Source organism: Crassostrea angulata, chromosome 4, assembly GCF_025612915.1.
Source record: "Crassostrea angulata isolate pt1a10 chromosome 4, ASM2561291v2, whole genome shotgun sequence".
NCBI lineage: Eukaryota > Metazoa > Mollusca > Bivalvia > Ostreida > Ostreidae > Magallana > Magallana angulata.
Genome location: NC_069114.1, coordinates 50,350,702 through 50,376,181, shown reverse-complemented (window position 1 = coordinate 50,376,181; position 25,480 = coordinate 50,350,702). Strand labels below are relative to the sequence as shown.

Genomic DNA, 25,480 nt, shown 5'->3' with positions numbered 1-25,480 from the left:
CACACGCCTTTCATTTGAATTTCGATAAAGTGGAAAAATAAAAAGAGGAAGAAAGACTGTCAATTTAAAAGAGACATTTCATTTGATAAAGTTATCAGGGTTTTTTTTTTTCTTTTTTTGATAAATTTGAAATTCAGATTGTAAATTTCGGGTTTTTGAAACTATATGACGTTCATGGTGGGAATTCCTATATTTAAAGAATGATCAATGTCGAAATGTTTCCAGGGCAGATCAGAATGTTAAATGAAGAAATATATACATGTAGCTAAAATCACCGAGCAGCTAGCGGTTCTATATTTATGTTATTAAGGAATGTTACTAAAACGTGATGCTGTCACCCATCTCTCACGGGAGAGGAACGATAACTCTAGTTAGTCAAAGAACTCAGAAGGTATATGTTTCAAGATAAACCTCGTCCACTCTAGTGTTAGCGTGTCTGCGTTGATGCTCAGCTTGTACGCATTTTCCAAAGTCGCAAAAAAAAATTAAATATAAGAAATACCTATTCCAAAGAGTAATTATACTTAAGTTTTTTGGTAGATGAGCACAGTTTCTTTACTTTTCAACATTTCCTCACAATCATTGTTTGAAAGGAATATATACATGTAGTGAATTCCTCTGCTTTGAAGCACACCTATTTTGATTTTTGTACGTAATAAACCAAAATAAAATTGGAAAGAAATGTGTCCACTTCATCAAATATTTTTTTGCTTGGAACAATTATCATTACCACTTCCTTGAACACACACACTCTCTCTCTCTCTCTCTCTCTCTCTCTCTCTCTCTCTCTCTCTCTCTCTCTCTCTCTCTGAGAAATTCCAAGACCACACCTAGTTACTTGATAGAAGATCCTTTATTTGGTTTCAGCTAGAGGACGGAAGGAGAGAACCAGGGGAGATAACTTATGTTAACAATCATTCTCTTCTATTGCTGAGTAAAATACCAAGTCTGTGTAAACAGAATATTAAAAACAAATAGGTGTAAAAATAAATAATAAATAATTTAGACAAAACAAATATCACAGACAAATACAGAGTAACATTGGAGAGACCCTCGTTTACGACTAAAACACCTTTGTCTAAATTAGATAAATTTCAACCTATCTTAATTACAACAGAATATTGAAATATTAAATTTTTTGACCATAAAGATCATTGACATTGACAGGGTAACATTATTGCCCCTCTAATGCATCTAGGAATAGGTTGAGAGAAAACAGGCACCTATAATTTATTTTTGACAGGTGTAGACTTAAGATTACACTCAGCAACAGTATCTGACATGGAAACGCATCAATAAATAATAAATAAATATAAATAATCGGTAAGACTGACTAGAATATATAAAGATATAAAGAGGCCATCAGGCCACAGAGCTTGCCTGTAAACTGTGACGATAACAAAGGATACATAACTCATCTTTTTGTCACATGGGATTATCACAGAACAAAATACCAATCGGTGGGGGGAACAAACTTTGTATATCATTCGCTTAATCTAATGGTATTCAACTTAAATAGGCACAAAATACAGAATCCATTATATTAAATCGGAATTGTAAACATACTTGAGAAGTATATTATCATATACAACTTGTTTTTTGGATTCATTATTCATAAATCACTTGTTAAAAAAAATATTCTGATAAGTTATCTTTTATAAAGGTCAACAAGTTTCACAGTTGTTTTAAAAATTCTCTAATCTATGGACTGAATACCTATAAAAAAAAACGCACAACTGATTTCCTGCAAGTTTCACTCATAAATCATTATCATTTCTATTTTAGAAACTTTAACTGTACAATGTACCTTAAAGAACAACAGTCATAAGAAATACTAGCACTATCTACATGAATTACATTGTATTATAACAAATAACAAATGGATTCAAAGCTAGATGACTGAGAGTTCAATGCCCAATGATTTGAGAACATTTCCTGCATCTACAGTCACTTGAGTATAATGTAACAGGAGTTGTAGTTAATGAAAGATGACCGAACGTTGTGTGAACAAAACACACAGCGAAACCAAAAGTGATGGGTAGGATAAAGCAAATGACAATAAAACAACCAAACCTAAACAACAGCTCACATTCCCAGGGGGAGTAACTCTGTACACGGCATGTAACAGGACAGAAATATTCCAAGAAATAATGAAAGTCTATCTTCATCAAGTACAACAGTCAAAACTCGAGGACAACAATCACTTTTGTAACAAATGGCACAATGCACAACAAAAGTCATACTTAGTGTCATGACAAATTGCCAAAGCTGTTCAATTGCGATAACTGCAGACAATAGCAAATATAAAAGTATCAAAACGACACAGTGAAGCTTTCTGCCCTATGGTGATTGGCAAAACGGCCTCTCCTACTAGACATATATCTATGTGCTTGTCAGCAGAAACATTAACGAAATATAGGTACCAATGTTTGCCATTCTTCAATATTTCCTGAGCTGGTTCATGACAAGAACTGGGCTTGTAAAGATTTTGATTTTCAACATTGACAAACAGGATCACAAGTTTCGTAGATTGGATTCATGTAGAACCTCACATTCGTCCATTCTCACTCTGTATCACTGCTGTTATGCAATATAATTGACTTGAAGCTCAAAATCTGTTAACAGCTAAACAACATGTTTACAATCCAACAAAACAACGCATGCTTCCAGCTTCAATCTGGAAACTAAAACAAAATGTAAACCCAGGTGTACCAGTACATGTAGTTTAGTGAAAGAAAACATCTGGCAGTGGTGAAACGTGTGATTCAGGTACCAATTATATTGTAACAGATTTACACAATGTCTAATAAATATCAGAACTAGAGACCATTACATCAACAAATGAATGTTATGAATCAGCTACAACGATACAAGGAAAGATAACTTCTGACTTAATTCAGCAAGAGAGACATTACAAGTCTGTGATAGAGTACCAGCCATTATGTATGCTGATGTAGCTATCCTACTAATACATAACATACATAGGGACCTATTTACTTATATCAGAGTCTGTACCATGCATCTTCATAAGCCAAATGATTTTCATCAACTTCCCTCCCCATGGGCAGGGTGGAATAAAAACCCCTGGCTAACATCGATGGTATCATACCACTATAAACTTGTCCTGGGAAGTTGAGTGGGTCCATTAATAGGAATGGATAAAAACCATGAACATCTACCAAGAAATGAATGCTAAAAATTAGGTGTTTTATAAGTTAAACAAAAAATTTTCATGATACACACCCATGCATATGTAAAAAGATGAGTTGGAAAAACTGTGTTAAAACTTTCAGCACTTTTCGGTACAAATGTAGCACATAATGGATAGCGTTTCTAAAAAAAAAATAAATAAATGCTATCCACACCTAAAACTGACACAGAGAAAATTCCCAATGGATGGTAATTGTTATGGAGTGATTTGTTACTTCTACATCGTATGTCAATCCAATGGCAAACATGGAATTATCTCCTTTTGTAGAGGATGTGGTGTTTTTCCCTGTGGGAATCATTCCCGATGGGTGTCTGGTATTGCAGTATAACCTCCACTGTCATCATGGTTCTCTCTATGGACACTTTATCTGATTAAAGCACTGAAGTCTTCTAATTGTCATTTCCTGTGGATTTCCCACAACCAGATCTATTCGTTTGTCTCTGTATTTTTTCCATGACCGAGATCTTGCCTGAATCTACCCAGTAAACGTATTCTGTGCAGAATTCATTAAAGATCTTTTTCTATCTCCATGATTGTGATCTTTTTCCACCTCCACGATTGTGATCCTTTTCCACCTCCACAATTGTGATCTTTTTCCACCTCTATGATTGTGATCTTTTTCCACCTCCACGATTAGGATATTTTTCTACCTCCATGATTGTTATCTTTTTCCACCTCCACAATTGTGATCTTTTTCCACCTCGACGAATAGGATATTTTTCCACCTCCACAATTGTGATCTTTTTCCACCTCTATGATTGTGATCTTTTTCCACCTCCACGATTAGGATATTTTTCCACCTCCATGATTGTGATCTTTTTCCACCTCCATGATTGTGATATTTTTCCACATCCACGATTGTACTAGTCACTAATCATTGGTCTGTGGAGCATTCAGACAAGATAACTTCCACGCCCGTGAGCCCCCCTGTACACGCAGGGACAGCCACTCGTTAATGTTGTTTACATACTCTATGTCTGACTCGTCCATCGGGGGTGGAAGATCCGTATCAACAGAGCGGGAAATGTTCCGTTCCACTTTGATGTTTTCAAGGTCAGCATGCCCGTTGCAACCTACAAGGAGAAAGCAAAGAATCAAATGGATATCCAGTATCCATAACCTAACAGCCCTGACATGAAAAATAACTCAAATACTAGTGTGATGATGATAAATATTCATAATTAAAGTGTAAATTAATGTATACGAAATTAAAACATTGCTGCCTTTATATCAAGTGTATGAAGTAATCAGGAGTGAAATATACCCAGTAGCTTCTACAAACACACATAAGAAAAAGTCAATACACATCTATGGATCAGAGGCAAAAAGGATTTCACAAGGATATAAATGGTTTCACAAGCAAAGCTTAAAATGAATTTAAATTTAGCTGCAATACTATTCACTGGCTAGCCAAATGTTCAAATTCAAAAAACAATTTTAAAGCAATCTCATTGAAAATTCATATTTCCTTACCATCACCAACATGGGCTACAGGAAAATATTTGTGTATCAAAATAATTAAACCCTCAAAACAATAACATAATCATTCAAAATCAATTTTACTTTTTGAAAAATTTGAACAGAAATATGTAGAACAAATATCATTTCTTAACAGGCTGCAAACAGCTCCGACTTACTGAGATCTTCCATAGAACATGGCTCCCGGAATTTAGATCCACCCCTGCGGAATGGCTGCTTCTTCAGAATCATGACGGCTCCACTCAGATACTTAAACACCTGAAGGTCAAGGACAGCCTGTCTGACCTCAGGGTCAGTGACGTATTCCCCCAGCCATGCCCTCATGTAACCTATATCTACTCCAAGCTGATACGCCCCCACATAGCTGCAAAGAAAAATGGTCGACATTGAAAATATCCATCAGGAAGACTGTGATTGTAACACACTTAAAATCTATCACTCTTCACTGAAACAATGTCAGGTCAGTTTCTGGGATTTTCAATTACTGTGACTGTGACACACTAAAATTCTGCCAAAGTTCATTTAATCAAAGCTATGATAATTTCTTTGATTTTTTTTACTGTGATTCTTACACTATTAAAATCTACCCCATATACCTGACCTAAAGTAAGGGTAGGTTCTGTAGTTTTGTGAATGAGGCCTGACCCAAAGTAAGGGTAGGTTCTGTAGTTTTGTGAATGAGGCCTGACCCAAAGTAAGGGTAGGTTCTATAGTTTTGTGAATGAGGCCTGACCCAAAGTAAGGGTAGGTTCTGTAGTTTTGTGAATGAGGCCTGACCCAAAGTAAGGGTAGGTTCTATAGTTTTGTGAATGAGGCCTGACCCAAAGTAAGGGTAGGTTCTGTAGTTTTGTGAATGAGGCCTGACCCAAAGTAAGGGTAGGTTCTGTAGTTTTGTGAATGAGGCCTGACCCAAAGTAAGGGTAGGTTCTGTAGTTTTGTGAATGAGGCCTGACCCAAAGTAAGGGTAGGTTCTATAGTTTTGTGAATGAGGCCTGACCCAAAGTAAGGGTAGGTTCTGTAGTTTTGTGAATGAGGCCTGACCCAAAGTAAGGGTAGGTTCTGTAGTTTTGTGAATGAGGCCTGACCCAAAGTAAGGGTAGGTTCTGTAGTTTTGTGAATGAGGCCTGACCCAAAGTAAGGGTAGGTTCTATAGTTTTGTGAATGAGGTCTGACCCAAAGTAAGGGTAGGTTCTATAGTTTTGTGAATGAGGCCTGACCCAAAGTAAGGGAAGGTACTATAGTTTTGTGAATGAGGCCTGACCCAAAGTAAGGGTAGGTTCTATAGTATTGTGAATGAGGTCTGACACAAAGTAAGGGTAGGTTCTATAGTTTTGTGAATGAGGCCTGACCTGAACTTGATTTTGTGTTTGAGGATGTTGTTTTTCCACGCCTCACAGAACGCGTTGATTGCCTGCGACACGACTCCGAGCTGGGCGGCTTTCTTCAGTTTACTGACGCCATCAATGACCGGCTCCAGAATCGTCTCCAGAGCGTGCTCAATGTACAGGCTGTGCTCCGCCGGCAGGTCTGAAAACCACAATTAAATATAATGTATTAAACAGTAGGAGCAAACTGATTGGTTAATATTACATTGGTTAATATTACATGTAATTGTATATTAAAATGAAGACGACAATAAACTTTTGCGTTATTGAGGGCGGGGCTAATCAATTGTTAATATTAATTCTTTATAATAAAGAAAATGACAGTAAAATCTCACCTAATAAAGGGCATACTGATTAATCAGCATTGGTTTGATATTTTTAAAATGAAAATGATGTTAAATTCTCAATAACCAGAAGGTAGGAGCAAATTGATTGGTTTGTATTAATTCTAAATCAAACGTGAAAATGGCAATGAAATCACGGCGTGATATTTGACAACTGATGAAGACATCTCATTAAGAAGCAACAGTTCACTCAAGAACTGCAGTCTTTAACTGTTATTTATAACTACAGGTAACAAAAAGGAGGTGGGGGCCAAATTTATGAAAACATTTGAACACACAAGAAATAACTAGAAAAAAGGCAAACAGCACTACTGGTAATAGCAAATATGACATTTATCCTGCGTATTAAAATGTAAAGGACAAATGTTAATCTAAAGGAAGAAAAACTCAAGAATTGTAAACAAAGTAGGCTTACTAATCCATTCCCTGCAACTTAAACAATCTCCACCTAAGGATGAAAATCAAATTAAACAGGGGCCATTGGTAAGGTCAATCAGGGCGGACAAATCAAAAGACTCCATATAAATTCCTTTCTTTACACTGTCACTCTTCCTTTTTTCACGTATTTTGCATATATGTGTCACTTTTAGCATAAAATTAATTTGAAAACAAGATGCACAAGTTTCAAATGAAAATGTTGCATGTGAACTCAAGTACATGTACACAAAATTGAAATTCACATGAAATTACTGTGCATGAAATTTGAGTCATCATTTCCCATGAATTTCCTTTGTATATTTGTTTCACATAATATTCAGTTGTAGAACAACTGGCTAGTAAACCTACCTGCTTTTTTCCTCCAGACTTTTCCCTGTGGCATCTCACTACTGAAGTAGTCCATCGAGAGTTTGCTACAGTTATCTGAGAAGACCTTTATGGCGGCACCCGAGAGAGACTGGAAAAAGAAAACAAACCATAGATCTCCTCTCACACACACCAACGACTAATTCATTTATCAAATGCATAGAAAGGTATTCATAATGCAGAAAGCTATCGTAGTCCTCAGATTTTTGTCAAACACAATAGTATATCTTTTAACTCTTTACAAATGTTTTCTGCTAAGGCATTCATAGACTAGCAGCTTGACTTTAATTTGGATGTCCTTGGGCTGACATAATTGACCTCAGGTTCAATGACCTTGACCTTACCTGCAGCTGGTTGTTGACCTCTGACATCAGCCGTGTGACCTCTGAGAGATATATACCCATCTGTTGTTCACAGAGCTTTGTTTTACTGACGTTCTTTGAGCTGAACAGCTGTGCATTGTGCAATGCTTTCTTCATTTCATCAGCCAAGATCTGTCAGAGGAAAAATAAAAGAATAATCTATGTTAGTAAAACCGAAAATGACCATCAAGGCAAGTTAACTTCCAATAGGATGTGTAACTACCGGTATCATATACACTGATTAAAAGACTACAGGTCAATACCCTTTTGTTAACTTGCAGTATTTAGTAAAAACTGTATCAACATTAGGAATAAATAAACATGTGTTTAATAAATACCATTTCTTTTTGTTCTTCTCATGATGTGTTAAAATAAATATCAGGTAACATAATTAGATTAGAAAACCAAAACTGAATAGATAGTTTATTTAATTTTGTAAAAATTGTTTTAAAATTTAAGTCCAATCCAGGATCACACAATCATGTCTACTGAAAACGAGCAGTTTTTTCTCTGCCTGGCAAGATCCAATTTCTCGTTTACAGGGATCACACAATCACTTCAAGTGCACAAGTTTTCTTGAAGATACTGCATAACATTTCTTTTTCCTTAAAAATGTTTGACTTTATAATTCATACGTTTATTTCCATGCATTCTTATTGAACCTTCTATAAACAAACAAGGCTGGTCAAACATAGCACTTTTTAATTGCCAAGATATGCATGAAATACCAATCCCTCTTTGTTTTGACCTACATATCAAATCACTTTATCTAGGGCTTTACAAAATATTTGAACAAAAATGACCACTTCAATCAAGTCAAAACATTGACCTAGATATAATCCATATTACTGTCAATATTTACTTATCTCTTGGAGGCACTTTTAAAGCAAAACAAAAGTAGGATAGAGCCGGTCCTTGTTAATTACCCAGCATATATTGTAAAATTTGTTACATTTGAAAAGTCTGCATACCTGACTTGTAGTTATAGAGATAAAGGTCAAGGCTGAATCATAAAATAACACTGAACTTCATAGAAATATTCAACATTTGTCAATCTTAAACAGTGTATAGTATCAATAGGAGAAGATTTAGCCTTCCAAAAACCAACCTATATTCTCTGTGACTTTACTTCACAATTTATTGGTAATAGACTAGTTTGCAACAGAGCATAATTATTTAGATTATATCAAACATTGATACAAATACAAATATAGATACATAACAGGTTAGTTGTATATGTCTATCTACATAGGCACTTCCACCTGAACAAGAATGTCATAGTTGCAAGACATATTCTCAACTATGACATTCTCCTGAACCTTGCGAAATTTTTACATATATAAATAAAGATTGCTTTTACAGCAAATCCAAAGAGTGAGGAGACCTGGTGGGTATTACCTTGAGGTCTGTCTGAGTGACCAGTAGATAGGGTATTACCTTGAGGTCTGTCTGGGTGACCAGTAGATAGGGTATTACCTTGAGGTCTGTCTGGGTGACCAGTAGATAGGGTATTACCTTGAGGTCTGTCTGGGTGACCAGTAGATAGGGTATTACCTTGAGGTCTGTCTGGGTGACCAGTAGATAGGGTATTACCTTGAGGTCTGTCTGGGTGACCAGTAGATAGGGTATTACCTTGAGGTCTGTCTGAGTGACCAGTAGATAGGGTATTACCTTGAGGTCTGTCTGAGTGACCAGTAGAAAGGGTATTACCTTGAGGTCTGTCTGGGTGACCAGTAGATAGGGTATTACCTTGAGGTCTGTCTGGGTGACCAGTAGATAGGGTATTACCTTGAGGTCTGTCTGAGTGACCAGTAGATAGGGTATTACCTTGAGGTCTGTCTGAGTGACCAGTAGAAAGGGTATTACCTTGAGGTCTGTCTGAGTGACCAGTAGATAGGGTATTACCTTGAGGTCTGTCTGAGTGACCAGTAGATAGGGTATTACCTTGAGGTCTGTCTGGGTGACCAGTAGATAGGGTATTACCTTGAGGTCTGTCTGGGTGACCAGTAGATAGGGTATTACCTTGAGGTCTGTCTGGGTGACCAGTAGATAGGGTATTACCTTGAGGTCTGTCTGAGTGACCAGTAGATAGGGTATTACCTTGAGGTCTGTCTGAGTGACCAGTAGAAAGGGGATTACCTTGAGGTCTGTCTGAGTGACCAGTAGATAGGGTATTACCTTGAGGTCTGTCTGGGTGACCAGTAGATAGGGTATTACCTTGAGGTCTGTCTGGGTGACCAGTAGATAGGGTATTACCTTGAGGTCTGTCTGAGTGACCAGTAGAAAGGGGATTACCTTGAGGTCTGTCTGGGTGACCAGTAGAAAGCTGCCCACTGCCCAGGACGACAGGAAGCCGTGAGATTTGTGGACGCACCAGCTGTGGGCCACCTGACCGTTGGCGAGCAGACGACAAATGATACCTGTCACCTGGGAGAGGTCAAGGTCTTGTCTGGGTAGCAACAGACTGCCATCTTGAAATAAATAGAAAAATAAACATATCTCATGAAATCCAAGTGTCCTTGCAGTGTATAAGAAGTATCTAAATATGTTTTAAATGCAAGTACATTTGATTTTAATGAGTATCTTTTGCTAACAATTGCAACTTTCTATTTTTGAATGTTGAGGGTGTAACTAATTGAGAGAGACCTGGGATTCTTACCTTTGGCAGATTCCGGGAGATCTTTCAGGTTTTCCTGTAGGAGGCTAAACAATGGCTGATAGGTGTCCCTCAGTAACATCCCGGTCTTGGTGCTGTGGTCCCCCGACGCCAGGAGGCAGGGGTAACACTTGTCTGACATTTGACAGCCCAAGGCCTCACACATCACTGGAAACACATCACACATCATTAAATCAAATAGGTCACTGAGCAAAAATTTCAGTAAATGTCTTCAATATTACAATTCTCTGAAAGATATAGTCCAAGTTTAAATACAAATCAATGACATGGGTCCAGAAATTTTACCTTGACATCATAAGTGATACTAGTATAAATGTTTATATTTAAATCAATGGTAAGAAATTCCCATGTCAGGTAACTTTATAAATTAGCACATGCATTAAAGTCTTACAGTTTAGAATGCAAAGATCAGAATGCTATAAAACTTGCAGTAAGATTGGACAAATTGTAAAAATTACAGATATAATCAGTAGTTCAGAGTCAGACAGTTACCATGGTTACGGGGTATAACAGAAGACATGTCAAGGGAGGATGGTCCAATGTTTCACTGTTTTAGACTTCCGGTACTTACATATATCCCAGGACTGCAGAGCTGTCTGTGCATGGAGTTTCCTGGCCACGCCCAGGATAGGGGGGACAGCATTGGTGGGGAACATGTCTGTAAAATATGTAATATATATATAACATCAAAAGTCTACTTTAAAACAAAATGTAACATATTTTATATACAATAATTAGAATTAAATGTAATTGAATTTATTACACTGGGTTGATAAATCAAGATAATGTGGATCAATATATAGGCGTTTTATGATTTGAGAGAGTGCAAGCTCTAAAGGTTCTTTTAATTTCAGTGTGTACCTTTGAGACAAACATGCTCCATCATATTCCTGACAACTGTCACCATGGTAGCACCACTAAGAACCACACTCCCCAGCTCACCCACCATCTGGTTACTACGACAACCCCACAGCGGCTCATAGAAACACTGCTCCAGGGCTGAGCCAAAGAACCTCCACAGCACGTCCATGTAGCGATTAGTCAGCTGTGACCGGATTGAGGTGTCCGCACTATCCCCCCAGGAAACCGTCTTCCTTTTCGAGTCTGCTCGAGATAGAACGGGGGTGTCCTGCCCTTTGGGGGGCTTTGAGGAAGGACTTCGTGGGGATTTCCCAGATTTATGTTTACTTTTAGAACTACTCTCACCTTTCCTGAGGAGATTGGTTGAATTGCACACAATAAGTAAAAAGTTTTCAGCAAATTCGTTTTCATGACGAGCAAACTCGTTTAGTGGGGGTTCATAGGGGGTAAGATCAGGGGCTCGGACCGACCCGACCTTGAGAATGGCTCCACTGATTGAGGTCATGCTTCCACTGGCAGTGTGGTAGTCCGACGTATCAAGGTGGTGGGATATGTGACCAGGATACTGCACTTCATCGTTCCACACATAATTTGGTAATTTTCCAGAATAGAGGATCCGAACGAAGTCTTCGTTTGCAGTGAAAAATCGGTGGGTTTCTATGGCAGCATATTTAGCACGTTCAACAGCAATTATGTTGAGAATCTTAGAAAAGGGAATGGCTTTCACAGAAAAGGAGACATGACCAGGGTGGTTTGTGACCCTGGGGTCAGATTTACAAGTCAGATTTGTCATCTCTGACTGTAAGTGTTCCAGAATGAAATATGAGATGCTCATGTATCTACTCTTGAATAATCCATTAGCTACATTGTTGAAATCTTCCAGTCCTCTTGCTATGTTCCACACAATTTCTTGAGTCAGTGTGGCCATGCTGCCGTGAGCAAACACCTGTAGGCCGATGACAATGAGTTTCTCCATCCAGTAGATGGCGTCACTGTACAGCTGAGACAGGACCCTCCGGACGTACTCCAGATCCAGATAGAGCCGGCCCAGGATGGGCTGTAGCCAGCGGTTGTTGTGTAAACACTGTTTAATGTTATTCCAATGCCCAACATGAGTCCTCAGATCTTCACATAATGCATTCAGACAATAGATCTTACTGGAGGGGTTGTCCATCAAACAGTTATGCATGATAGCATAGTATGTACGGTATTCCGCCTGCACCAAGTTTTCCAGATCATGGACAAATGTAGTGACACTCTTGATTCTGAACAAACAGTCCCTGAGGAATTCAAGTCTTGCTCTCTCCTCCATTACAGACCTTAGGTTCATGTACTGCTTTCCGAGGCCCTGGAGGTGGCGACAGTGCATGAAGCTGATACTGGAGTATTCAGGGGTCCTCTTGGTAATGTGATTTCCGGGGTTGACAATTTTGAAAGGTTTGCGGAAAAGCTTAAGGGTTTCCTCTGCGTCAGGCACATCGAACACACAGTCCGCAGAAACCTGAGTGTTGTAAGAGGGAGGAGAGTAGTAGCGGTAGAACTCTGCAGTGTCATCGTAATCCTGATCCATCCCAGGGACGTGAACTCGACTCAACTCACTGGCAGATAGGGTTTCACTCAAACTGTCTTCATACATCCTATAAAACAAAGGTTAAACAGAGAGGTTCATAAACAATATTGGAAAAATGATATTATTTCATATCTGGTAATCACAGAAAGTAATTCCTCTGAAGCTTAGTCACTAATCAGCACTGAAAGAGTGTTGGAAATTTGCTGGTAACAATATATTCAAGAGATCTGCATGTCTTAAAATAGTCTGTAAGTTCAACTGATACATTTCCAATATACTTAATTATATCCACTGTTAAAGACAAAAATGCAAACATCCATTTCATTTGTACATACACTGAAAAATCCTATGTCTGGCACATTGATGAATTAAACACTAGGCCATGTTAAAGAAAAAACATGAATAAGATATACAGCAGCAAGGCAATGTATTGGCAGATGGCACTGAGAGAGCATTAGTGGACATCCTACACAGTTTATCTGCTCACAGTTGGCTGTTTACAAGGTTTATGTGGGATGCCTCACAGAACTAATCTTATTAGCAAAGTATACATAACCTTGTACTAATCACCGCAGCAATCTAGCTGACTCACATTTTGGCAGGTCTCTCCGAAGCTGGGGACAAAATATAACCGTAGCAAATCAACTGACGGTGACCATTAATGACCATCCCTGTCTAGAACTATGGATCAACCGTTATGGCAATATTGACATACAGAGCTTACTGGCCAAACACCGGGTCAGTCTTATATGGGTTTGTTTACACTGCTATTAGAAACATCCATATTACAATCTAGGGCGGTTTAAACAGTGGAAACGTTCACAAAAACATAGCACATAGTTTCTTATCTTTCACAGACAAAAGTTGCGTTATGAGAAATCGTGTTATCTCTTTCTCCTTTTCACCACGAGTTAAGAAATCTGGTACAGTGCCAAGAGATGAAATCTTATTCTTTCAATGGAGAAGAAAGGCATCTCCGCAATAACAATTAACAAGAACAAGACAAAATCAATAGACTGCCTAACCTGTTTTTCAGAATATCAACTCTCAAATAACAGACATTTCCCACAACGTGCAAATTTGGTAATTGTATACAAATTCGCCATGTTTCCACAAACACTGTTTGTCACGTGACTCAGAAGGGTCATACTAAAACACGCCTGCCGACGCCTGCCGGGGAAAACACGCCTGCCGAGAGAAAACCGCACGCCTGCCGTTTACCTGATGGATTATTTTAATATTTTCTTCGATATTTTATTTAACTTAACTAAATTAAGTATCATAATAACAAAAAGTTGACTTTATATTGATTATTTAGCACAAAATTAGCAAAAATGTTTAATGTTGGTAAAGATAGATAACTCTTACGTAGAATTCATACGCCTGCCGAGGAAATCTAGACGCCTGCCGTTTATTTGATGGATTATTTTACTTTTTTCTTTGATATTTTATTTCTTTTTACTAAATAGATGATAATAGAAATCAAAAGTTGATTTTATATTAATTAATTAACACAAAATAAGTAAAAATCGGGTAAGCTGGTAGCTCTTACGAAGAAATCATACGCCTGCCAAGAAAATGTATACGCCTGCCGTTTATGTGATGGATTATTTTAATTATTTCTTTGATATTTTAGTTTACTTGGCTTAATAAACGATAATAGAAATAAAAACTTGACTTTAAATTCATCAATTAACACAAAATTAGTGAAAATCGGGAAAGTAGATAACTCTTACGCAGAATGCATACGCCCGCCGAGAAGAAGATTAATTAAAAATTTACCACATTTTTTAATTAACACAACATGAGAAAAAACCATGGGTAAATATAGGCGGAATCCATACGCCTACCGTTTACCTGAAGATGATTTGATATTTTTCTTACGTTAGTATTTTATTTTACTGTACTAAATAGCAAGCATAGATAAAAAGGAAAAAAATTGCAAATGGCTTAAAAATAAAGGGAGACCTCTTATGTAGAAATCTTACGACTGTCAATTTAATATGCTCGCTTGCCATTTTATTTATGTCATTTTTATGTGTATAAAATAATTTATGAATATAATTATATAGACTTAACATTTTGCCTTATAATTATGTTCATAACTTTACTTATTGCTGCTATTGATTCATCATATTATATGAAGTCGGGTGATACGAGTATGATATGATATGATATGTATGTCATCCCTTTTAACTTTGACAAAGTTTTGTTTTCTATCAGAATTTAATATTTTGATTATTACGCCTGTCACTGAAGCGTTTTATGATAGAAATACAGGGTAAGATTTATCAACACGTCTATAGATACGAAACGCCCAAGGAATATACATGTGTACGCTTTTACGCTTGTCGAATACCTATATTATTGCCTGATATGATTTTCTCATTATTTTTTTTCTTCAGTCAACTGTGTACATGATCATAGAATAAGAATTAAATAAAACTGTCTGTGTTGTAAAGAGGGATACTATTAATCAATATCACAACTTTTCGCCTAACGCAAAAATTGATAATCTGGTATTTTCAAACAATATTTCATATTTCATTTAACTTTACCAAGTAAACGAATAAAGACACAACAATTAGATTTCAATGATATTAAAACGTAACACGAAACGTGTGCATCAAGTATATTTTTTTCAGGGGGGGGGGGGTTAGTATTTAGGTTTGTCCCGAGGGGGGGGGGGGGGGGTTGTCGAGGCAAATTTTTGGTGATTTTACTAGTATGTAAAAAAAAATTATTTTCCAAGGGAGGTGGGGACTCCATCACCCCCACTTCCGTAAGAAATTTGAGTTTTACCGAGGGGGGGGGGGTAACCCTACCCACCTCCCCCCGAGTAGATCAACTCATAAAAAGAATGAGTGAAAATCATTTACAAGGCCAAAGAAAAATTCTAAGATATTTTTCGTATGAAACGAAGTAAAACTTTTCTATTATAATTACTTCAGTTAATAAACTAAAAAATACATTTGAATGCAGCTTTTAAAAGTAAAACGAATGCATGTACTTGTACTTGAACGTCGTTTTACTTGATGGCTTGTCAGTTCAAAACTGTATGAACTATGATCGATTTTTTTTTTAAAGAAATAGAGCAGAAAATACATTGTAGTTGTTATTTTAATCTGTGTTTTTAGCGATACTGCTTACGTTTATGTATTTTTTTTTATTTCCCACATATTTACTTATGGAAGTGAACACTGGATGATGAAGGGGAGTACTTTTTGTCGATAAAAAAAATCATTAGGGTTTTTTTTTCGTATAAGAAATACATGTAAATTACAGTATGTTGTAAGACATTCTTTAAAGAAGCAATTTTAAAAGCATTTCTTTGAGATAATTACAGTAATTATATTATAGATGGGAAAGATTGCCTTTAAATAGGAATTACAAGTTTTAAAAAAAAATCATATGTCCCAGAGAAGGGGGAGGGGGGTTCGGACCCTCCCCCCCTGGATCCGCCAATGAGTTATACTAACATTGTAATCTAGAACATTGATATTGAAATATCCCAATCTACAACAGCTTACTGATCACAAGGGTCGATCTATAATAGTGTTCCACGATCTTATGGTCTATAGACCAATCCTGTTTTAAAGTTTTTCTAAATACTGGATAAAAAATCGTGTTATAAAATTGTAAACCAACAGAAATGGTGATACCAGTGGTTACATGGGCGTCGGAACCGGGGAGGGGGGGGGGGGTGAGCCCCCCCCCCCCCATTTTTTTGCTAAGTTAGACCTAACCAATGGGCACATAGCATCATAGAGGGTTCAGCCCCCAACTTTTTCTCGCAAGAAAGATAATTTTTGCGAAATTTACAATGAAAAGATGGAAACATTGAAATATTGAGATGTTGGAGTCACAGGTATAATAGCCCCCCCCCCCCCCCCACAGATTAGGAATTTCAAGATTTGTGGGGGGGGGGGATTTTGGTAGGTAAGAATATTTTTTTTTACCTATAGTCTCTCCCCCCCCCCCCCCCCCCCCCCTATGGATTAGGATTTTCATGATTTAGGGAATTGGGGATTAGGTTTTTGGTTTTTTTTCCTTGTCAAGATTTCAGAGGATTAGTTTAGCCCCCCCCCCCCCCACTTTCAATTTGCTTCCGACGCCACTGCTATATACGGAAACCTTTATGAGAAAAGAGAGTGCTTTAGAAACGTGGCGTGTTCATATGTTTGCGTGTTAAAGCAAGAAATTAAGCTGTTTTCTTGCATCTCTATCACTCTCCCTCTATCTTTGTCTCCTCTCCTTCTTTCACTTCCTCTCTCTCTCCTCTCTCCGTCTTTTCCATCCACTGCCCTCTTTCTTTCTCTCTTCATAAACGGAAACAATTCAAATATCAAGAGAAAAAATACTAATAAATGTAGTTGCACCTGCGTTCAACTGTTCTAGTACATGTATTTTTCATAAAAAAAAATTCAATAAAATATGGAGAAAACTGCAGCGAGTCGGTAAGCGTAAGACATTCACATTCCAAATGTTTGACATCTGAACGTGGTGGTTTTTTCGGTTTTAATTTATTTCATGAGTAAAAATTTCTGAGTCAAAAATTAACGCAATATTCTATGCAGATCGGTTGTCTTTGAACTTCATGAACGTAAACTATCTTCCCGACAATTTTTATATTAATCAACCATACTGACTATAATTAATCGTAGGTCGTGGAGGTTTTGATAAAAAAAAAAAGATTAATGCATGCATTCGTTATTATTGATTCTTCAATGTATATAATCATACGATACGGCTTACAATATCATTCACTTCACTATCCCTCAAACAGTTTCACTCACAGTTTTGTTAACAAAAAAACGGGACCACAATCTGAACATGCACATACAGATTAATGTATTTTTATCTCATTTTATTACAAATCATGTACTAATAACAAAATAATTTACTCATTATGTTCTTTGCTATAATATTTTGGGCGAATCGGGGTTGGGGCTACATGTCCAAAGATAACTAGTGATCGTTGCTCTACTGATACACGTGTATACATACACGTGTTAGTTTCTTGTGTATTCTGTGTGAATTGAACGGTTTTTTGTCTCTTAAGAAACAATAGACCTTACCTACCTGTATATTGGAGGACGACCGTGAAGCACACACCTTGTACACAAGCCACCTCTCTCTATCTCTCTCTCTCTCTCTCTCTCTCTCTCTCTCTCTCTCTCTCTCGTGTGTTTTAGGTGACTGAGAAAAATAGTTATGAACGAGTCGATCTACCTAAGTATGTCTTAAGATACTATGTATAGCCTTTGAACTTGCACCTAATTATTAACCCAAAAGTATTATTAAAATCTTGCAGTCCACTTTAATTATTCCAACTGATAGAGCAAGGTCGCCATATCATGGTTTCTGACTCTTATATCTGTATTTTTTATGTATCTATATGAAATTGAAGAATACTACCATTTTATCCTTATATATGTATATATCATGTACAAGCACTTAATAAAAAAAAAACTATTTCTGATTAATAAGCCATCAGTTTTTAATTGGTCAGACTTACGTCTCTTCATAAAACGTGTATAGTCCATTCATAGCCGTAAACATTGAAACATTTGTGTTACTATATATCTTCGAGAAGCTTATAAAATATACAGAAAAACAAGACTTATTTTGTAGGGGAAAATATCATTCATTATTATTTACGAGACAGTCCAGGCTTATAACCAAGAATATTGACATAATTTGAATCACTTTACAACGTTAATCAATAAACCAGGGTTCTTTTTTTTTCTCCATTAAAAACTGAGACCATAAATCGTAAAGTTTTAACCCGGTCACATTTTCATCAGCTTGGAAATATTAAACGAACTTAATATTGAATGATAACCTCAAAATAAAGCATATACTGAACATGTAGCTGTAACAATTATACCGGTATATTGATTGTGTTGAATATTGAATCAACCTAAAGAGTTCTACTTTGATTTGGTAATTGCATGCTCTATAAGTCTGCTTTTTTTCTTCTACGAACAGAATAAGTCATCACTGGAAGGTTAAGCGTGTATTGGGTTTCAAAAGTCTATAGTGGGGTATGACTGAGTCTATGTTAGATTTTCTTGTTAGAAAAAGCCAGTTTTTTTTTTAAAATATTCAAACTGATACCCCCTACCCCTCTTTCCCTTGAATGGAATAATTATCCGCTACACTGATATCATGCAAAGTAAAATTTTGCTACAGGCTTATGAATGTCCTGTGTAATATTTGATTTTGAAAACGCAGCGAAACAGAATCAGAATCTAGAGATTTAGATATAGTTTGGTGAACTAGGCAGTGAAAGTCTTGAGATGAAAAAGTTTTTCAAGATGTAAACAGTTACGAACATTGTACAGAACTAATTGTGTACGAAAATGTAAATGCACTTTGCTTAAAAAGTCTAACATTTCCCCATATACATTTACTAGAATTAATAATTTAGGACCATACATATTTATAAAATCTGGAAAGCTTACACAATTTAAGTACGCTAGCCTGTTTGTTTAAGAAATACATTATATAGCCTTCATACACGGATAAAGGTTATGCTAGTCCACTTCTCTAAAGAAATGAAATTGTCGAATTGCATCTTTTGAATTGATTGAGTTGGTGTAAATATTAATTTCCATTACATGTCTTGAATTTTGTATTTACATGTTCACCCAACACAGTATTTACAGTTTGACTCCATACGTATTTCTGAACTTGGTATAACAGTGCATTAATTATATATATTCACATCAGTATACTTTCCTTCTTATTTCAGACACCACTTTTAGATCGTATGAATATATAACATAAGATATTTTGATTATACGTAAAATACATGCATATTTTAAGGGTTCTTCGAAAAACTAGAGACCATCTTTAATCTTAAAATTCGAGCAGAGACATACAAAAGTCATATACATATAACAGTACAGATGTCCCTGATTCGAGTTTGTAATATATCTTAAACAGTTTCTGTTTAATTAATTGCAACAAAAGAATAAGGGTATGAAAACACTAATACAGTATAACGATAACTATGTAAAAAGCTGAAGTTTTTCAAGAAATAAAAATAAAAGACATGGATAAATGATTAAATCAGCAGGCTTACAACTCAGTGTCTCGGCAGGCGTAAGCAGGGTAAGAACTCTTTGTCTTCTTTACAGACTTTGAACATTTTTAATACTATTTTTCATTAAACAGCGACTACTAAATAACCTTTTATTTCTTTGATCATGTATTTAGTTAGGAAACATAAAATATCCAAGAAAAAAAAAATTATCTATCAGATAACAGGCAGGCGTGTACTCTTCTCGGCAGGCGTATGCATTCTGCGTAAGAGTTATCTATTTTACCGATTTTTACTAATTTTGTGTTAATTAACGAATTTAAAGTCAAGTTTTTATTTCTGTTATCAATTACTAAGCTAGGTAAACAAAAATATCAAAGAAATAATTAAAATAATCCATCAAATAAACGGCAGGCGTATACATTTTCTTGGAAGGCGTATGATTTCTTCGTAAGAGCTACCAGCTTACCCGATTTTTACTTATTTTGTGTTAATTAATTAATATAAAATCAACTTTTGATTTCTATTATCATCTATTTAGTAAAAAGAAATAAAATATCAAAGAAAAAAGTAAAATAATCCATCAAATAAACGGCAGGCGTCTAGATTTCCTCGGCAGGCGTATGAATTCTACGTAAGAGTTATCTATCTTTACCAACATTAAACATTTTTGCTAATTTTGTGCTAAATAATCAATATAAAGTCAACTTTTTGTTATTATGATACTTAATTTAGTTAAGTTAAATAAAATATCGAAGAAAATATTAAAATAATCCATCAGGTAAACGGCAGGCGTGCGGTTTTCTCTCGGCAGGCGTGTTTTCCCCGGCAGGCGTCGGCAGGCGTGTTTTAGTATGACCGACTCAGAACTTGATAATTTGGAAACCGAAAACGGTGGCACGCATGGATACGGTTTTTAACAAAAAAGTTTGAGTTAAAACTTGTTTTTACACAATATTTTACAATCATATGTACAATGATTCAACATTTTATAGCATATAAAAACAACAACATAAAAAAAGACTGAATATTAAAGTTATAGCGCTGTTTAGGCTGAACCTTTTCATTTTTTTGGTCGGGTTAAAAAGAGACAAAAATAACTATAAAATGTTATTTATGTCTTCGGTTTAACAACTCATTAATCGTTACTCATGTATAAAAAAAACCTCCAAATTGACAATAATGCATGGGAATTTTTATGTTCAATATGCACACAGCTTTGAAAAAAAAAATGCATTATTTAAAAAAAACATGTACGTGTATTCTAAATCTGTATTATCTACCTATTTACTTTAAAAAATATATATTTTTATATAGAAAAGAAGAATAAAATTACAGTAAAAAAGAAAAAAAAGAAGTTGAAAAGGGATTTTAAAATCTCGAACTATAACATCAGTTTTAAGAAATTAAGATTCTCCATTGATGACTGAGGGTCTAAGGTAAACAAAATCATATTGATCCAAACGGGGGGATTCAGTTTACATAAGTCCAATTTTTAAGTCTGATTATCCAAACAACCCTGCATTAGCAAATTATAGGGGTATCACAATAACTAGCACCCTTTGCAAGTTATTCAACAGCTTTCTGAATTCTAGATTAGATAAATTTCTTTAAAAAACACAAATTACACACATCATATCAGATTCACACATCTCAAATTGGCTTTGTCAAAAAAAGCAGGATTATCAAATCATTTATTTGTGCTAAAATGTTTAATTAATAAATATTGTAACAAAAAAGGAGGAAGTTTCTATGCTTGTTTTAATGACTTTCATAAAGTTTTTGACATTGTTTTACATAAAGGATTAAAACTGAAATTTTAATGAATTTGAGACTTAAGTTGTATTATATCAAACGTAATATACATGTATACATGTAAGAATAGTCATACAATGCATGTGAAATTTAGAGGGCCCTTTTCAGATCCATTTCCGATAGCTATATGTAGGTGTTCGTCAAGGGGATAAATTGAGTCCTTCCTTATTGAAAATATATATTAATGATTTTCCAACTTTTTTAGATTCACGTATATATATTGATGAAGTATCGCTTCAGGCACAAACTGTTAACTTGATTAATGCAGGAAGATGACATTGTTATTTTATAATCCTAGCTCAGATAAATGGATACAAGGAAGACTTTCTAAACTTGCATGGCAAGTACTACATGCTCTGCAAGTACTGTTCTGATTGATGTCTAAATATAAACATTCAGAAAACTAAAGTAATGATCTTTAACAAAGCTGGTCGTAATATTACGCAAAAACTTATGTTCCAAAATAACACGATAGACTGTATCTGGAAGTTTTCATGAAGTTTTAATTCATGAAGCAAGATCCGAGCTCCATAAAAAGCGTTAAAAGCATATTTCAAATTGAGAAATTATCTTCTTAATTCAAATCCTAAAATTAAAACCAGTATACACGCATCTGCCTCCACTATTAAATGTATTCTTTTACAATGCGCTAGCAGATGTATGGGGTGTAAGAAATATATTTACAAAAAGATTCCCACAATGCGAGAAGTTAGAAATTGGAGACTGTTTTAGAATTTTATCTTGTGAAAGAATACACCTCAAATTCTTTAAATATATTCTCGTTGTTCATCACTGGAAAAGGATAAAATTTGTAATGTTGTCTAAATTGGGAACGTTCTTCTTGCATTATGATATTGTCAGATTGTTAATATCATGAGCTGGTATAAATTTGAACATTTGTCCACAGAGTTTCCTTTACTTAAAGGGACTTGGACACGATTTGAGATCACCAATTCTAATTTTATTTTTTATATATAGAATGGTTTACTGTTGCATTTTAAATGATTGACCAAAATATTGAATGTTAAAGTCAAGTTACAAGCGAGATACAGAGATAAGAATTAGTTGTTATGTAAACAAAGCTCGAGTCTTATAGTTGTTTACAAAAAATGTAATGTAGAAAATTACCATTTTTAGATAGAATGACTTGTAAAAAGAATTTAAACTAATTCAGTATCTTCATAAATACAATTTTCAACAAAAGAAAGATACATTTGATTGAAACTTATACCAATACAACACATATGTAAAAAATGACAATATTCGAGCTTTGTTTACAAAATAAAGAATTATGAACTCTGTATTTTGCTTATAACTTGATATTTGACTTTCAAATTTTGACATAGCATTCTAAACTTCTATATTTTTCAGTATAAACATTGAATATGGAAAAATAAAATTTGAAAATTTTAAGTCAAATCGTGTCCAAGTCCCTTTAAGGATGCTTATGAATGTTGTAAAAATCTTTTTGTGACTGGCTAAAACTCATGGTTTGCTTTCATACAAAAATGAAGAAAAATTGTGAATATTAAATTAAAGATGAAGTAATTAATTAAGGAAGACATAAATCTAAGTCAGTCTGTCTTAATACATGGTTAGAATATTGTTTAAAAAAATTGGAATGCAAGTCAACAAAGCTATACTGATAACAAATTAAGCACATATCTAAAACTCAAACAAAATTGGGGTTATGACAATTATTTGTCATTAGTTAAAAATTTTGATCACAGGAAATCTCAATGTAAATTAAGAATTTCCCGTCACATGTTGCGAATTGAAGTAGGAAGATTTACAAGCAACTCTAGAGAAGATCGATTATGTAATAGATGTAATTATAACAGTATAGATGATGAAACTCATTTTTTTTATCACATGTGAAAAATATGATCACCAAAGAAAAGAAATATTTCAGTTTATTTAAAGCAAATTTCCAGAATGCTTAGATTTAGATGATTAACAATTTTTTTCTTTTTTGCTACTCAATATTGAAGACAAAGAAATTCTTAATTTTTTGGGGGCAAATTCATGAATGATAACATGCTATAGTACTCCTTTTACTGAAATGATACAATATTGTTAGAACGGATATTGTCGTTTACTGGGATTGTTATACTTTAATCATTTTTATACTATACATTGACATGTCTTTCTTTGTAATTATGATAATGTCACACTAGACTGGTCTGGAATCTGAATTAGAAATAAATGATCTGTTCTGTTCTATACATAGAGATATTGATGTAAAAATTTTCTCTTAGGGGCGGTGATCTGTGATAGATTGAAGTAAAGATGTATGTAGAAAGAGGCTTGAGTGAAGTAACGAGAACACTAGTATATTTCAATATACTAAACACTGTTGCACACAAGTACTAGTGTTCTGGTGAGTATGTGGTACACGACCAGATTAAATAATCTAATGTATATTAATTTTCTCCCTAATCATGTGCCATGTTAAACATATTCAATATATACATCATTCACATATATATCAATGGGGGGGGGGGGGGGGGGGGGGGCTAAAGAGTGAATAATCAATCAATTTTTCCTCACAAGGAAAGTCAAATGAAACTTGAAAAGGAGAAAAAAAAGCCAAAAAATTAAGCAACATATACTAGTACACAAAGAAACCCTCGACTTCTTCACAAATAATAATTTTCACAAGAGAATATAAAAATTATCAAATAAAATTCCGTAAAAGGTATTTTAAAAATTTTTAAGAAATTTGAATGTCTTGAGCAATGAACAGACATATTATAATTTAACCTTATCATTGAATTTACGACTACATATTACGAATATATATTGTCGGGGGAGGGGGTCAGCATGGACTGACCCATGCAATCAATTGTCTGGAAATGCGCAATATTTATTGATTCTTCATATGAACCTCCAGGCACGTGCAATGTAGTTTCAAATCAAATATTCTCAAGTGCACTAACAAATAGCTTAAAAAAACGTCTAGTGTAAGTCTCGGTCAGGGAATAAAGTTAAGTAATATTTAAAGTTAACGTGTAATGTTACAGTAAAAATTAATGTATCAAAACATCTATATTGAATAATACACAGGCGTCCTGGCAGTGAGTTTTGATTTACCATTCAAAACGATGATTACCCTTCTGAGACACACAACACATTGTAAAAGACATAAGAGGTCTGCAAGTTTTAATTTCCTTTTATAGAAATCTAATTTTTTTCTCATATGAATAAATAATAAAGTGTACATAGCACGGAGACACATTTGTTATGTATGCCCGAAATTTGATTTTCGCGGTAAAATGTCGTCTCATTCGGAACACATCGATACGGTACAGTAGCTCTGCGTATTTTCCGAAGAGTTTCCGGAAGAGGGGTGCGACTAGTCGATGCAAAGCAGAAGAGAGTGAACTGTGCTGAGAAAGTGAGTGAGTGAACGAGGAAGATGTCGGAGTGATAACGGAGTAAACATTCACCATGTCTCTGCAACTTGTGGTCATTAAGGCCACAAACCTGCCAAATGCGGAGAAATTTGGAGAAAGCGATCCTTATGTATCAATCGAGTTTCAAGGTAAGGTGCTAGTTCTTATATATACCATACCTGGTGTTAAGTGAGCCGTGTATCTTTATATATTATGGACAGTGATAAAAAGCATGCAATGTCTTATCTACAGGCATAAAGAAGAAGACAGAAGTTATCAAGTCTAATCTCAACCCCGTCTGGAATGAGGTTAGTTGTCTCAGAAAAAAATAATGCAAACAAAAACAAAGTGTGCGGTATCATTTCCCTATTTTAATGGAGTGAAACTTGCATTACCAGTGTTGATAGGACCTATCTAAATTAGATGCTAAACATTCCATGCACTTGACCATTGCTTACTGAGACTGGTTATTTTGATGTATTTTGATTATGTTCGCCACCCTTTCCTATTCACATTCCATTGCTCAGAA

The 25,480-nt window shown here is 35.3% G+C and overlaps 2 protein-coding genes across 17 annotated transcripts in view; one reads left to right on the top strand and one right to left on the bottom strand.

Annotated features, from left to right (window-relative positions):
• Window positions 1–834: 834 nt before the first annotated feature.
• LOC128181378 (uncharacterized) overlaps window positions 835–25,480 on the bottom strand; it is a 30,118-nt gene continuing 5,472 nt past the window's right edge. The window contains exons 1-12 of one of the 6 annotated variants that reach the window (XM_052849768.1): window positions 13,719–13,826; window positions 11,124–12,760; window positions 10,834–10,920; window positions 10,245–10,409; window positions 9,881–10,056; window positions 7,568–7,717; window positions 7,206–7,314; window positions 6,835–6,867; window positions 6,040–6,217; window positions 4,849–5,054; window positions 4,685–4,699; window positions 835–4,284 (exon numbers count right to left, since the gene is read on the bottom strand). In XM_052849768.1, coding sequence (XP_052705728.1) covers window positions 4,082–4,284; window positions 4,685–4,699; window positions 4,849–5,054; window positions 6,040–6,217; window positions 6,835–6,867; window positions 7,206–7,314; window positions 7,568–7,717; window positions 9,881–10,056; window positions 10,245–10,409; window positions 10,834–10,920; window positions 11,124–12,759 — 2,958 coding nt within the window. In that variant the 5' untranslated portion in view covers window position 12,760; window positions 13,719–13,826 and the 3' untranslated portion in view covers window positions 835–4,081. Of the gene's footprint in view, window positions 4,285–4,684; window positions 4,700–4,848; window positions 5,055–6,039; window positions 6,218–6,834; window positions 6,868–7,205; window positions 7,315–7,567; window positions 7,718–9,880; window positions 10,057–10,244; window positions 10,410–10,833; window positions 10,921–11,123; window positions 12,761–13,285; window positions 13,685–13,718; window positions 13,827–25,480 lie in introns of those variants that run through there. The other 5 variants (XM_052849763.1, XM_052849769.1, XM_052849766.1 and 2 more) reach the window with 5 other exon arrangements.
• Window positions 24,888–25,480, top strand: part of LOC128181377 (myoferlin-like) — a 47,773-nt gene continuing 47,180 nt past the window's right edge. For all 11 annotated transcript variants that reach the window (XM_052849756.1, XM_052849760.1, XM_052849757.1 and 8 more), the window contains exons 1-2: window positions 24,888–25,100; window positions 25,204–25,259. In XM_052849756.1, coding sequence (XP_052705716.1) covers window positions 25,007–25,100; window positions 25,204–25,259 — 150 coding nt within the window. In that variant the 5' untranslated portion in view covers window positions 24,888–25,006. The remainder of the gene's footprint in view (window positions 25,101–25,203; window positions 25,260–25,480) is intronic.